The sequence below is a fragment of the Salmo trutta genome, chromosome 13 (assembly GCF_901001165.1).
Source record: "Salmo trutta chromosome 13, fSalTru1.1, whole genome shotgun sequence".
Classification (NCBI taxonomy): domain Eukaryota; kingdom Metazoa; phylum Chordata; class Actinopteri; order Salmoniformes; family Salmonidae; genus Salmo; species Salmo trutta.
Genome location: NC_042969.1, coordinates 68,441,648 through 68,454,953, shown reverse-complemented (window position 1 = coordinate 68,454,953; position 13,306 = coordinate 68,441,648). Strand labels below are relative to the sequence as shown.

General features: G+C 39.0%; 1 protein-coding gene across 1 annotated transcript in view; it reads left to right on the top strand.

Moving 5' to 3' along the window:
• The first annotated feature begins 3,838 nt into the window (after positions 1–3,838).
• The window catches only part of pcp4b (Purkinje cell protein 4b), a 54,678-nt gene continuing 45,210 nt past the window's right edge, over positions 3,839–13,306 (top strand). The window contains exon 1 of the mRNA XM_029773344.1: positions 3,839–4,035. Within this exon, the coding sequence (XP_029629204.1) occupies positions 4,027–4,035 (9 nt within the window). The 5' untranslated portion in view covers positions 3,839–4,026. The remainder of the gene's footprint in view (positions 4,036–13,306) is intronic.

Genomic DNA, 13,306 nt, shown 5'->3' with positions numbered 1-13,306 from the left:
TGTTTGATACCGTTCCATTTATTCCATTCCAGCCATTACAATGAGCCCATAATCTTATAGCTCCTCCCACCAGCCTGTTCTGCTGTACACCCTTACAGTGAAAACCAACTACAAAGGCACTGAGAATATCGCTCATCCGCAATTCCTCCATGTCAAATATTATTTCTGTTAAAGAAAAAGAAACAAAGAGATGAGTGTGAATGGGAGCATGCTAAATGTGGGTGAAATCTTTCCTTCCCTATTGAGTGAATGGAATTTGCCATGGCTTCATTTCTGTCCATTATGTTCAGAGATAAACATTTACAGCTTTGAAGCAAATTATAATGATTATAAAGGAGGGTGGTTGGGGTAGTAATAGTGGATGTTTTCATGCCAATAGGCCTATATGCAATGGCATGCAATGGCGTTGAGGACTAGCCTACTAATAATCATAATAATATGACAAATAACATCAGAGTTTTTCAATCCCTTAGCAGAATTGTTTGGGGAAATGTCCTGATTGTCAAACAGTTGATATAGCTAGTCATAATATGAATTACCATATCCTTATAACACCAAGAAAACTGTCCTAAAGAAAAACCCCTTTAAACACAATTGTCTCTCTGACTCTACCAATTCAATCTAAACCCTGTGACTGAGGATTTGCCAGAGGAATTCTAACTGATTCTGAACAAAAATGGCAGTTTTATGTCTGAGTTCACCTCAGAGATTCTGTGAAGCCATAAAACTCAAACACTCAAGCATGGTGAGATCATGCGGAACTTTGTACAATTTACTCTCATTAACTCTCTGATGCAGGTGTTCAAACCTCTCAACACAACCTATAGCCTAGTCTTGAAATCAAAGTAAAAGTATAAAAAGTACTAGCCTACATACAGTACCAGTCAAAAGTTTGGACACCTACTCATGTACTCGTGACAGGGTTTTTCTTTATTTGTACTATTTTCTACATTGTAGAATAATAGTGAAGACATCAATACTATGAAATAAGACATATCTAATCATGTAGTAACCCAAAAAGTGTTAAAAAAAAATGTATAATTCAGATTCTTCAAAGTTGCCTTGATGACAGCTTTGCACACTCTTGGCATTCTCTCAACCAGCTTCATGAGGTAGTCACCTGAAATGCATTTCAATTAACAGGTGTGCCTTGTTAAAAGTCCATTTGTGGAATTTCTTTCCTTTTTAATGCGTTTGAGCCAATCAGTTGTGTTGTGACCAGGTAGGGTTGGTATACAGAAGATAGCTCTATTTGGTAAAAGACCAAGTCCATATTATGGCAAGAACAGCTCAAATAAGCAAAGAGAAATGACAGTCCATCATTACTTTAACCTCCCTGGGCAAGGTGGGACGGAAAGTCAACAGCCAGTGGAATCGTGTGGCGCGAATTACAAATACCTCATAAATGCTATAACTTCAATTTCTCAAACATATGACTATTTTACACCATTTTAAAAACAAGACTCTCGTTAATCTAATCACACTGTCCGATTTCAAAAAGGCTTTACAGCGAAAGCAAAACATTAGATTATGTCAGGAGAGTACCCTGCCAAAAATAATCACACAGCCATTTTCAAAGCAAGCATATATGTCACAAAAACCAAAACAACAGCTAAATGCAGCACTAACCTTTGATGATCTTCATCAGATGACACTCCTAGGACATTATGTTATACAATACATGCATGTTTTTTTCAATCAACTTCATATTTATATCAAAAACCAGCTTTTTACATCAGCATGTGATGTTCAGAACTAGCATACCCACCGCAAACTTCCGGTGAATTTACTTAATTACTCACGATTAACGATCACAAAAAACATAACAATTATTCTAAGAATTATAGATAAAGAACTCCTTTACACAATCGCGGTGTCAGATTTTAAAATAGCTTTTTCGGCGAAAGCACATTTTGCAATATTCTGAGTAGATAGCCCGGCCATCACGGCTAGCTAATTTGACACCCACCAAGTTTGGCCCTCACCAAACTCAGATTTACTATTAGAAAAATTGGATTACCTTTGCTGTTTTTCGTCAGAATGCACTCTCAGGACTTCTACTTCAACAATAAATGTTGTTTTGGTTCGAAATAATCCATAGTTATATTGAAATAGCTCCGTTTTGTTCGTGCGTTGAGGTCAGTATCCGAAGGGTGACGCGCGGGCGCATTTCGTGACAAAAAAATTCAAAATATTCCATTACCGTACTTCGAAGCATGTCAAACGCTGTTTAAAATCAATTTTTATGCGACTTTTCTCGTAAAAAAACGATAATATTCCAAACCGGCTACGTTGTATCCGTTCAAAGAGAGAAAGAAAAAAATGGAGTCCTCTCGTGCACGCGCGCTCCAGTGTCAGTGTTCCCTGCCTGACCACTCACAAACACTCCTGCTGTTTTTCGCCTAAAGACTGCAGAGCTCTCATTCCACTTTCTCGCGCCTTCTTAGAGCCAATGGAAGCCTTAGAAAATGTCACGTTACAGCAGAGATGCTGTATTTTCGATAGAGATGCAACAGAAGGACAACAAATTGTCAGACAGGGCACTTCCTGCATGGAATCTTCTCAGATTTTGGCCTGCCATATGAGTTCTGTTATAGTCACAGACACCATTCAAACATTTTTAGAAACTTTAGAGTGTTTTCTATCCAAATCTACTAATTATATGCATATTCTCGTTTCTGGGTAAGAGTAGTAACCAGTTTAAATCGGGTACGTTTTTTTATCCGGCCGTGAAAATACTGCCCCCTAGCCCCAACGGGTTTTAAGACATGAAGGTCAGTCAATGCGGAAAATTTCAAGAACTTTGAAGTTTTCTTCAAGTGCAGTCGCAAAAGCCATCAAGCACAATGATGAAACTAGCTATCATGAGGACCGCCACAGGAACGGAAGACCCAGAGTTACCTCTGCTGCAGAGGATACGTTCATTAGAGTTACCAGCCTCAGAAATCGACAATTAACTGCACCTCAGAAATTGCAGCCCAAATAAATACTTCACAGAGTTAAAGTAACAGAAACTTCTCAAAATCAACTGTTCAGAGGAGACTGCGTAAATCAGGCCTTCATGGTCGAATTGCTGCAAAGAAACCACTACTAAAGGACACCAATATTAAGAAGAGACTTGCTTGGTCCAATAAACACGTGCAATGGACATTAGACTGGTGGAAATCTGTCCTTTGGTCTGATGAGTTCCAAACATACCTCCAGGTGTAAGGGCTATTTGACCAAAAAGGAGAGTGGAGTGCTGCATCAGATGACCTGGTCTCCACAATCACTCAACCTCAACCCCAATTGAGATGGTTTGGGATGAGTTGGACTGCAGAGTGAAGGAAAAGTAGCCAACGTATGTGGGAACTCCTTCAAGACTGTTTGAAAAGTATTCCAATTGACTACCTCATGAAGCTGGTTGAGAGAATGCCAAGAGTGATCAAAACTGTCAAGGCAAAGGGTGGCTACTTTGGGTGGAACACTTTTTTGCTTAGTACATGACTCCATATGTGTTATTTCATAGTGTTGATGTCATCACTATTATTCTACAATTTAGAAAATAGTAAAATAAAGAAAAACCCTTGAATGAGTATGTGTGTCCAAACTTTTGACTGGTATTGTATGTGTCAAGAAAGGCGGATACATTGTCGTTCCTGCGCTCTGCGTATGATGCGATGCGCAATGATGAAATAATGACTTCGATTTTAAAAAAATAAAACATTCATAAAATGCCTCCCCCTGTTTTAATTCATAACCTAACGTTTGTCAGAAAGAATCAGAAGCCCTGTTTTATTATAATAAAAAAAGCTTTCACAGTCTATGAATATTTCAAGAAGTTGGGTGGTGACTTGTGAGACAAATTTGCCGACGGCATTCCTATTGGTTTAGTGGGAGCGTGATGACACTGAGGACTTCGGCATAATATTTTATAAAGCTTCTCTGTCCGTGGTGAGCCATTGCGAAAAAGACGACAGTTAACTCCTAATAGGTGAACTCAAGCGTTGGAAACCGAGAGCAACCTCGAGATTACTACTGTACATCATGAGTGAGGTAGGATCATTTTATATTTTGAATGGACATTTTTAGAATGAAGTATTTACACACGAGCACAGCTCTTGTGTGAATAGCCTAGTTCTGAATAAATTGAAATACATAAGATAGGTATCTTTTAATATTCCTCATGCTCCATAACCGACAGATTGCTACAGTACTACCAAATGATGTGGTTTATTTACCTTGAATCCACTGATGCTGCGAACAGACATGATCCACGTTTGCAGAATTGTATGCTGCACCATAACGTCTGTACTATCCTCAACTCACCTGTCGTTTACTAAGGTTTACATGGGTTTACGAGTAGACTAAAAAACTTTAGCCTACCCTTCATTCATGGGCACTGAGTTGCAATATGACCACGAAACTCTTGTTTATGACTTTACAATAGATATGTCAGAAGCCTAATTGTTTTTCGATTAAATGTGACATACGCGGGAACTGTGCCAATTGGAACAGGTTTTAAGTAATTGTTGCATGGACAGGTGAATTCCGGGTGCCTAGAGTATAGTAATTAATTTCCAGTCTTAGGCTAATGAGTGTATTGAGAATATCACAGTTCAAAATGTCTTATGAAGAGGAACTTTTATTAAGATAAAATGTCAATGATTCCGCACCATGAATTGCAATGGCCAATATAATATAGCACCATGTAAACATGTCTTAACCATTTCCTTGAAGAACAAATAACTTGATGACTGTCATTAATGTTTCTTATCATTCATTCGAGAACGAATGATCTTTTCCTCTCAATTCATATAAGCTACTGTACCACTGGCAGTCTATATGTTAGGTGATGAATGAGATGGTTACTGGTTACTGGCTACTCAATATACAGCGGTCATAGGCAACACGAGCACTTCCAACTTCACAGGGGTTTACAGCTTGGAATGGGAAACTGCTGTTAGGTTTTCCCACAGCTAACTGGCCTCTGATCCTTAGTCGCAGATGTTCCGGGCTTGATTCATTTCAAAGTGGTTGGAGGGGGATATTAATAGCCATTTTTGCTGTCAGAGCAAGAACATTTTATCAGGCAGAGTTTAAAAAGTTCGTTATTGAATATTCACACATTGGCGGAGGTCACCAATCCCTTTTGCAGCTATGGTGTTAATAGCTTGCCTATATGTGACAATGTCATAAACTTTAGTGTTAATAGAGTTTCATAATGCCATAAACTTTGGCACTGTGCACATTACAGTGTTAAAGGTCCAATGCAGCTGTTTTTATCTCAATATGAAATTATTTCTGGGTAACAATTAAGTACCTTACTGTGATTTTTTTCAATAAAAAATGTTTTAACTAGGCAAATCAGTTAAGAACAAATTCTTATTTTCAATGACAGCCTAGGAACAATAGGTTAACTGCCTTGTTCAGGGGCAGAATGACAGTGTTTTATCTTGTCAGCTCGGGGATTCGATCTTGCAACCTTTCGGTTGTTAGCCTAGTGGTTAGAGCATTGATCTATCTGCCGCCCCTTAAAATGGGCTATACTGTTGAGCGATTAGTGCTTTCTGACGTCGTTTCGGTTGAATTATGCAAAAATAATTACGTTTTTTGATTTTGGTATAACATTTTATTTTTTTTACATCAAAGGCATGAAATATAGCTTTTTTTTATGTAGCATTCAATTGCCAAAACTTTGAAAATATTCCATTGTCTCTGTTAGGTCTACATTGGGTAGACATCAATAGAAAAATAGGAAATTACTATAAATAATACAATATTTCAGTTGTGTATATTACTTCATTTTTATTTGATTACTTTATTATAAAAAAATTCCTTAAAGTCATCTCATCTCTGTTCAGGCAGTAGCAGTCTGCCAGCCAAACCTAACGTTATCTATGTGCTCCCCATACTGTACTGTCTTTAGTCATCCTATTTAGCTAGCCTGCCTAATTAGCCTATGCTGCAGCTTTGTGAAATGTAATTTTTTTAACTAATTCTTCAAAGTAGAGAAGGCATACTTTCACGAACTGTCTCTGTCCCTCCAGTTGTTGTGTTGTGTACATTACTCTCTCATGCGGTCTGTGTGTTTCTAACCTAATACAGCAGGCATAAAAGTGTATCCGTCCAGAGATCTGTATATAATGATGGGAAGCTCATGTCTCTGCCCTAAAAATGGGAGTCGTTGTCCCAAAGACGGGAAGGCAGGCGACAAATTTAGATCCAAAATAAGCCTATAGAAACGGATTGGGCTTATTTTGGACAGATTTGGGCGAGAATGAAAGCTCTCGCTTTGTCTCTTTCTCTCTAATCCATCTCCGCCCGAGACTGAAAAACTGGTTAATTAGTTAATTACCACGTTTCTGAGCTGAACTAGGTTGAATATTTGCTTAATGAAAACTCCCTTCAGTCCAGCGTCCCACATAGTTCTTGACTTGATTTCTGTCGTGAATGATTTGATTTCTCTCTAGAGCTCACAAAAAAAGCAGAACTTAATGGAATTGAAGTAATTGAACAGATGTCGGTCAATTAGTTGTTTAATAACCCCCCAAAAAATGAAATGTCGGTTAATCGCTCACCAGAAATGGTCAAAAATAACCCAAAATTGCTTCTTAGGAAGAGCCATTTCTCAAATAATTTTGCTAGGACTGTCTGGGAGTGGTCTGAATGGGCAGGGGAAAACAGAATACTAGCAGAGGCTTGGAACTCTCTTTCTTATTGGTCTGTTAACTAATTTACTGCCTGGTGATGTCAAAACTCCATCCCACCAAAACAGGCTGAAAACAGCCCTTACATTAAAAGGGCATTATCATAATTTTCACAATTTCACAGTATTATTCCAACCTCATAGTGTGTAAATATATATAAAACACAGATAAATCACGTTTTTCACTGCACTGGGCCTTTAAGTAATTTGACTGACAGCATGCAATACACATATTTGCTGACCTAATGTTGAATAACCGTGTTGTTATGGTGTTTTCCATGCTTTGTCCACCCATATACTCTTTACATACTGTAATAAGCTATAGCCATATCCCATCCAAGTATCTGACATTTTGTTAGTTTGAATTGGGACACAAGTATTATGAATTGTCTGTCAGCTTATTGTCTGTAAAGTCATATGTTCAGCTCTCAGTTCTGCTGAGAAGTCAGTCACAATTGTGGAAAAATAAAGAGTGAAAGATTAAGAAGGCTTTTCTGCCACCCAGGGAATTAACAGGCTTTGTGCTCTTACTGTGACATTCTGTCTTCAGAACATGAATGACACGTTAGCATTTGAGTTTACTCACACATTTAGGCTGGTAGCACACAGACTCTGGGGTAGATTGAAGCGAGGATGACACTGTCACTTTACGGACATTTTGTGCTGAAAATACCATCTGAGTTGTGGAAGAAACCTGCTGGGCGTGTGCCCGTGTATGTGCGTGCACGCCTGTGCCCAACCGTGTATGTGTGTCCGCCCGTTTGTGTGTGTGTCTGCCGGTGTGTGTCCGCCCGTGTGTCCACCCGTGTGTGTGTGTGTTGAGGTTGCCTGAGAGCACTGTGATCCCTGAAAATCTGCATCAGCAGCAGACTGTTAACCTCTCCAGACACTGTGGATCCTCTCTTAAGACTAGAGGTCGACCGATTATGATTTTTCAATACTGATACCGATTATTGGAGGACCAAAAAAAGCCGATACCGATTAATCTGCCAATTTTTTTATATATATATTTGTAATAATGACAATTACAACAATACTGAATGAACACTTTTATTTTAACTTAATATAATACATCAATAAAATCAATTTAGTCTCAAATAAATAATGAACCATGTTCAATTTGGTTTAAATAATGCAAAAACAAAGTGTTGGAGAAGAAAGTAAAAGTGCCTTATGTGCCATGTAAAAAAGCTAACGTTTAAGTTCCTTGCTCAGAACATGAGAACATATGAAAGCTGGTGGTTCCTTTTAACATGAGTCTTCAATATTCCCAGATAAGAAGTTTTAGGTTGTAATTATTATTGGACTATTTCTCTCTATACCATTTGTATTTCGTATACCTTAGACTATTGGATGTTCTAATAGGTACTTTAGTATTGCCAGCCTAATCTCGGGAGTTGATAGGCTTCAAGTCATAAACAGCGCAATGCTTGAAGCACAGCGAAGAACTGCTGGCAAAACGCACGAAAGTGCTGTTTGAATGAATGCTTACGAGCCTGCTGGTGCCTACCACAGCTCAGTCAGACTGCTCTATCAAATCATAGACTTAATTATAATATAATAAACACACAGAAATACGAGCCTTAGGTCATTAATATGGTCGAATCCGGAAACTATCATCTCGAAAACAAAACGTTTTTTCTTTCAGTGAAATACGGAACCGGTCCGTATTTTATCTAACGGGTGGCATCCCTAAGTCTAAATATTCCTGTTACATTGCACAATCTTCAATGTTATCTCATAATTATGTAAAATTCTGGCAAATTAGTTCGCAACGAGCCAGGCAATGAACGCAAGAGCAGTGACACAATTTCATATTAGCAGGCAATATTAACTAAATATGCAGGTTTAAAAATATATACTTGTGTATTGATTTTAAAGAAAGGCATTGATGTTTATGGTTAGGTACATTGGTGCAACGACAGTGCTTTTTTCGCAAATACGCTTGTTAAATCATCACCCGTTTGTCGAAGTAGGCTGTGATTTGATGAGAAATTAACAGGCACCGCATCGATTATATGCAACGCAGGACACGTTAGATAAACTAGTAATATCATCAACCATGTGTAGTTAACTAGTGATTATGTTAAGATTGATAGTTTTTTATAAGATAAGTTTAATGCTAGCTAGCAACTTACCTTGGCTTCTTGCTGCCCTCGCGTAACAGGTAGTCAGCCGCCATGCAGGCTCCTCGTGGAGTGCAATGTAAGGCAGGTGGTTAGAGCGTTGGACTAGTAACCAGAAGGTTGCAAAAACGAATCCCCCTGAACAAGGCATTTAACCCCCGTTCCTAGGCCGTCATTGAAAATAAGAATGTGTTCTTAATCTGACTTGCCTAGTTAAATAAAGGTGTAATTTTTTTTTTATCGGCAAATCGATGGCCAAAAATACCGATTACCGATTGTTATGAAAACTTGAAATCGGCCTTAATTAATCGGCCATTCCGATTAATCGGTCGACCTCTAGTTCTTATGTGGGGGTTTTTCTCACCTCAAATTTTTACGACCTGCAACACTTTTGAACAAGTCTGCCGAGCTGTAGAATGGATAGGGAAGCTAATTACGTGACAGTAAATTAGCATAAGCTCAGCCCAGATCTATCCTGCCAGGTCATTACCACATGTTCCAGCTCCTTGGAGTATTAGAGTTCTTAATATCTAAAGAAAGCTGCCAATTATTTTGAGGACTGCAGTGAGAGACCATATGCCGTGTTCCACCAATTTGCATTTGCCTCTCCTTATTTCCTATTTCAGACTAAATCCAAGAGTCATTGATGTTCATTCATCGAAAAAGCTGTTTAAATCCACTTTAAGGGACAATAGGAATTTGACACTTCTCTTCAATAACCCCAAAACATTTAAACTTGGATGACAGAGGTGTCGTGCGATATTCACTACCCCTAAATCTACAGACAATGTGACCAGGCTAGGACTGAATTTAAGAGACCTTAGCTGGAAGACCTGGTCGGTTTACTAGAATCGCTTGGCTTTGCTTGAAAAACAAGTTAATCACTTATATAGGTCCATCTATAAAAGCATCCTCCCTTTCTGCAGATACTATCAGTTTGCATGATGGCAGACATGCCAAATAGGATCTTTCAGCGAAGAGAAATAGTAATTCACTCAGTTCATGAACCCATCTAGATACCCACCTCCCTATCTATTCATGACCAAAATCACATTACGGTTCATACAGTGCCTTCAGAGAGTATTCATACCCCTTGACTTATTCCACGTTGTGTTGTGTTTTTTCTCACCCATCTACACACAATACCCCATAATGACAAAGTAAAACATGTTTTTTAAAATTTGTGCGAATTTATTGGAAATGAAATACAGAAATATCTCATTTACATAAGTATTCACACCCCTGAGTCAATACTTTGTAGAAGTACCTTTGGTTGCGATTACTGACGTGAGTCTTTCTGGGTATGTCTCTAAGAGCTTTCCACAGCTGGATTGTGCAATATTTTCTCATGATTATTCTCAAAATTCTTCAAGCTCTCAAATAGGTTTTTGATCATTGCTAGACAACCATTTTCAGGTCTTGCCATAGATTTTCAAGTAGATTTAAGTCAAACTGTAACTCGGCCACTCATGAATATTCACTGTCTTCTTTGTAAGCAACTCCAGTGTAGATTTGGCCTTGTGTTTTAGGTTATTGATCTGCTGAAAGGTGAATTAATCTCCCAGTGTCTGGTGGAAAGCAGACTGAACCAGGTTTTCCTCTAGGATTTTGCCTGTGGTTAGCTCCATTCCGTTTCTTTTTTATCCTGAAAAACTCACCAGTCTTTAACGATTACAAGCATACCCATAACATGCAGCCACCACTATGCTTGCAAATATGGAGAGTGGTACTCAGTAATGTGTTGTATTGGATTTGCCCCAAACATAACACTTTTTATAACTGTTTTAAAGTCACCATTGGCCTCGGGGTGAAATCCCTGAGGGGTTTCTTTCATCTCCGGCAACTGAGTTAGGAAGGACGTCTTTATCTTTGTAGTGACTGGGTGTATTGATACACCATCCAATGTGTAATTAATAACTTCACCATGCTAAAAGGGATAGCATTGCAAGGTATTGGAAAACCTCCCTGGTTTTTGTGGTTGAATCTGTGTTTGAAATTCACTGCTTCGACTAATGGACCTTACAGATAATTGTGTGTGGGGTACAGAGATAAAAAAAATCATGTTAACTATTATTGAACATAGAGGCCATGCAGCTTATTGTGTGACTTGTTAAGCACATTTTTACTCCTGAACTTATTTAGGGTTGAGTACTTATTGACTCGAGACTTAATGTTATTATTTGTAAAAATGTTTAAAAAAAACACAGTTCCACTTTGACATTATGGGGTATTGTGAGTAGGCCAGTGGCAACAAATTTAAATGTAATCAATTTTAAATTCAGGCTAGAACACAACAAAATGTGGAAAAAGTCAAGAGGTGTGAATAGTTTCTGTATGGATAGAATCACAGAGGACCCGTAGAGTTTTAATCTGATTATGACAGCCCCCCAATAATTGCCATCCTCCTGATTTCAGACTGTGCTTTTCTATCTTCCTCTTCCCTCTAATTCTGTACTGGCATCTTCACACATCATTGCACTCCCATTCCCCAGATTGGATTGCTTTATGCTACTCAAGAGGCCTTGCAGAGCAACCGGGCAGGCTAGCAGCAATCAGATTGGACACATCCTGCCATGAGCTACTGTAGATCAACTGTTTTATTGTCTTGCAGTTTGCAATTTGTTACCCTCCTGCTACAGTTTGATGTATCGTTTTTAATAACTAGGTTGGGGGAGGGGTCTCTACTGAATGGGTCTGTGTGGCTCAGTTAGGGTAGAGACGTTCAGCTGTGATCAGTAAAGCTATTCTTTTGTGTGGAAAAGGGAATTTGAGAATAATAATTTGCATTAATCTACCTATATTACCATGAGTTGAGATATGATAGAGTACAGGGAAATCAGATTTGGCACAGAGATATCAGATTTGAAGGCACTTTTTCAGATTTTCTCTGAACACTTTTCATCCTAGTTCAAGGGTTTGCACTGTAATCGATTCAAGTAGGAGACTGCTGGTAGTCGAAGGCTTTACCAAGAGTTCAGAAAGCAGTTATTTAATCTTCAAAGCACAGGCTGTATCTTAGGGTACAAGTCTGCATATATGGACCAGGCCAGAGTTAAAGGATAAGCAGAACATCCCAATCTCTCCAGATTGATTGCCTTCAAGAGACTGGAGGGCTGCCGCTTCTCTCTACTCTACAATATTAAGCTGCTTTAGGGGATACTTTTGTTGCAGGCCTGGATTAGGGGACTTTTGTGGATTGTATAGAATAGATGCTCTGCTGTTGTATTGTGTGGCCTCCCACATTGCCAGACTGATACTCGGGACAGTGTGTACAACAGGCAGGCAGAGCAAGCTGAGGGATCTTCCTTCTCTAATGACACACGGGTTAAATAGGCTTAGCCTGTCCAAATGGCAACGTCCCGCTGCCGGGATAAAGTGCAACATCTCAAGAATACATTTGAGATGTTGCAAATGTATCCCCCCCCCCCCCCGGATTATTACTGTTGAAATGTTGGGTGATGTAACTGACACAGATGGTTAGAATCCAGGAAACATTTAGCCTTATTCTAAACCTAGTGGAAAACAATATTTGTGTCGTTTTTCACTAATATCTGGGGGTTTTTCCAACACATGGAAAGTAAATAGTATATGAACTATCTAGACCAGGTATTCTCAAACTGGGGTACGCGTATCCCCAGGGGTATGCCACGCAATGCCGTCTGGGGTACGCCAAATAAAAATGTGATTCACCTAAAAAATAAACACTTCAGTGAAAATGGTTAACTTTCTTAAAGCAAGGCCCCTGAACTCTCGTGTATTTTTTGCATTATGCACTGATATCAGGGATGCAAACTAGTCACCTTTCAGCAATATTCACAGTTTTGAATCCAAAATAGGTGACCTAGGTGATTCATGTAGATCCGATGTGAAAAGTTTGGACGGGGGGGGGCTTTGGATGACTACTGGCGGTAAGCGAACGAGTGATGCGCCTTTGGAGCAATACTGGCTGTATCCAAGGTTCAGCCAATCATTCACATAACAATAGAATGCAGCACGCGACTGAAGAGAGAAGAGACAACCAATGTGCCAGTTACAGCATCAGCGAGCGCTGAGAGAGCGGAGGGTGGAATGGCAGTTTACCAGCTACAGCAGCACGTCCACTGAACAATAACTTAGAGGTAGGTGAGAAGCCTGACTACGGAGACAGGGGTGAGAAGGTGATAATGCGTACTTCATGAGCTGTAACTGAAAAACAACTGGAATTTGGAAAGTTTGAGGTGAGGGTAGAAAGTGTGGTGGAACAAGTATTATTAGCATTTTTAAGTATATTGCTACAGTAGCTGGATAGAATTCTCCGTTAGCTATCCAGAGAAATATTGAGCAACATTAGCCAACTTAACTGATCAAATAATTTATGGTGTGAAAATTAGCTGGCTAATAAGGTCAGACAGCTAACATTAGCTAGCTAACGTTACAACATCAGATAAGCTAACGTTAATAACCTAACTATTTCACTATAGTATTAACTGGTATATGACTCCTTGCCGTTGTT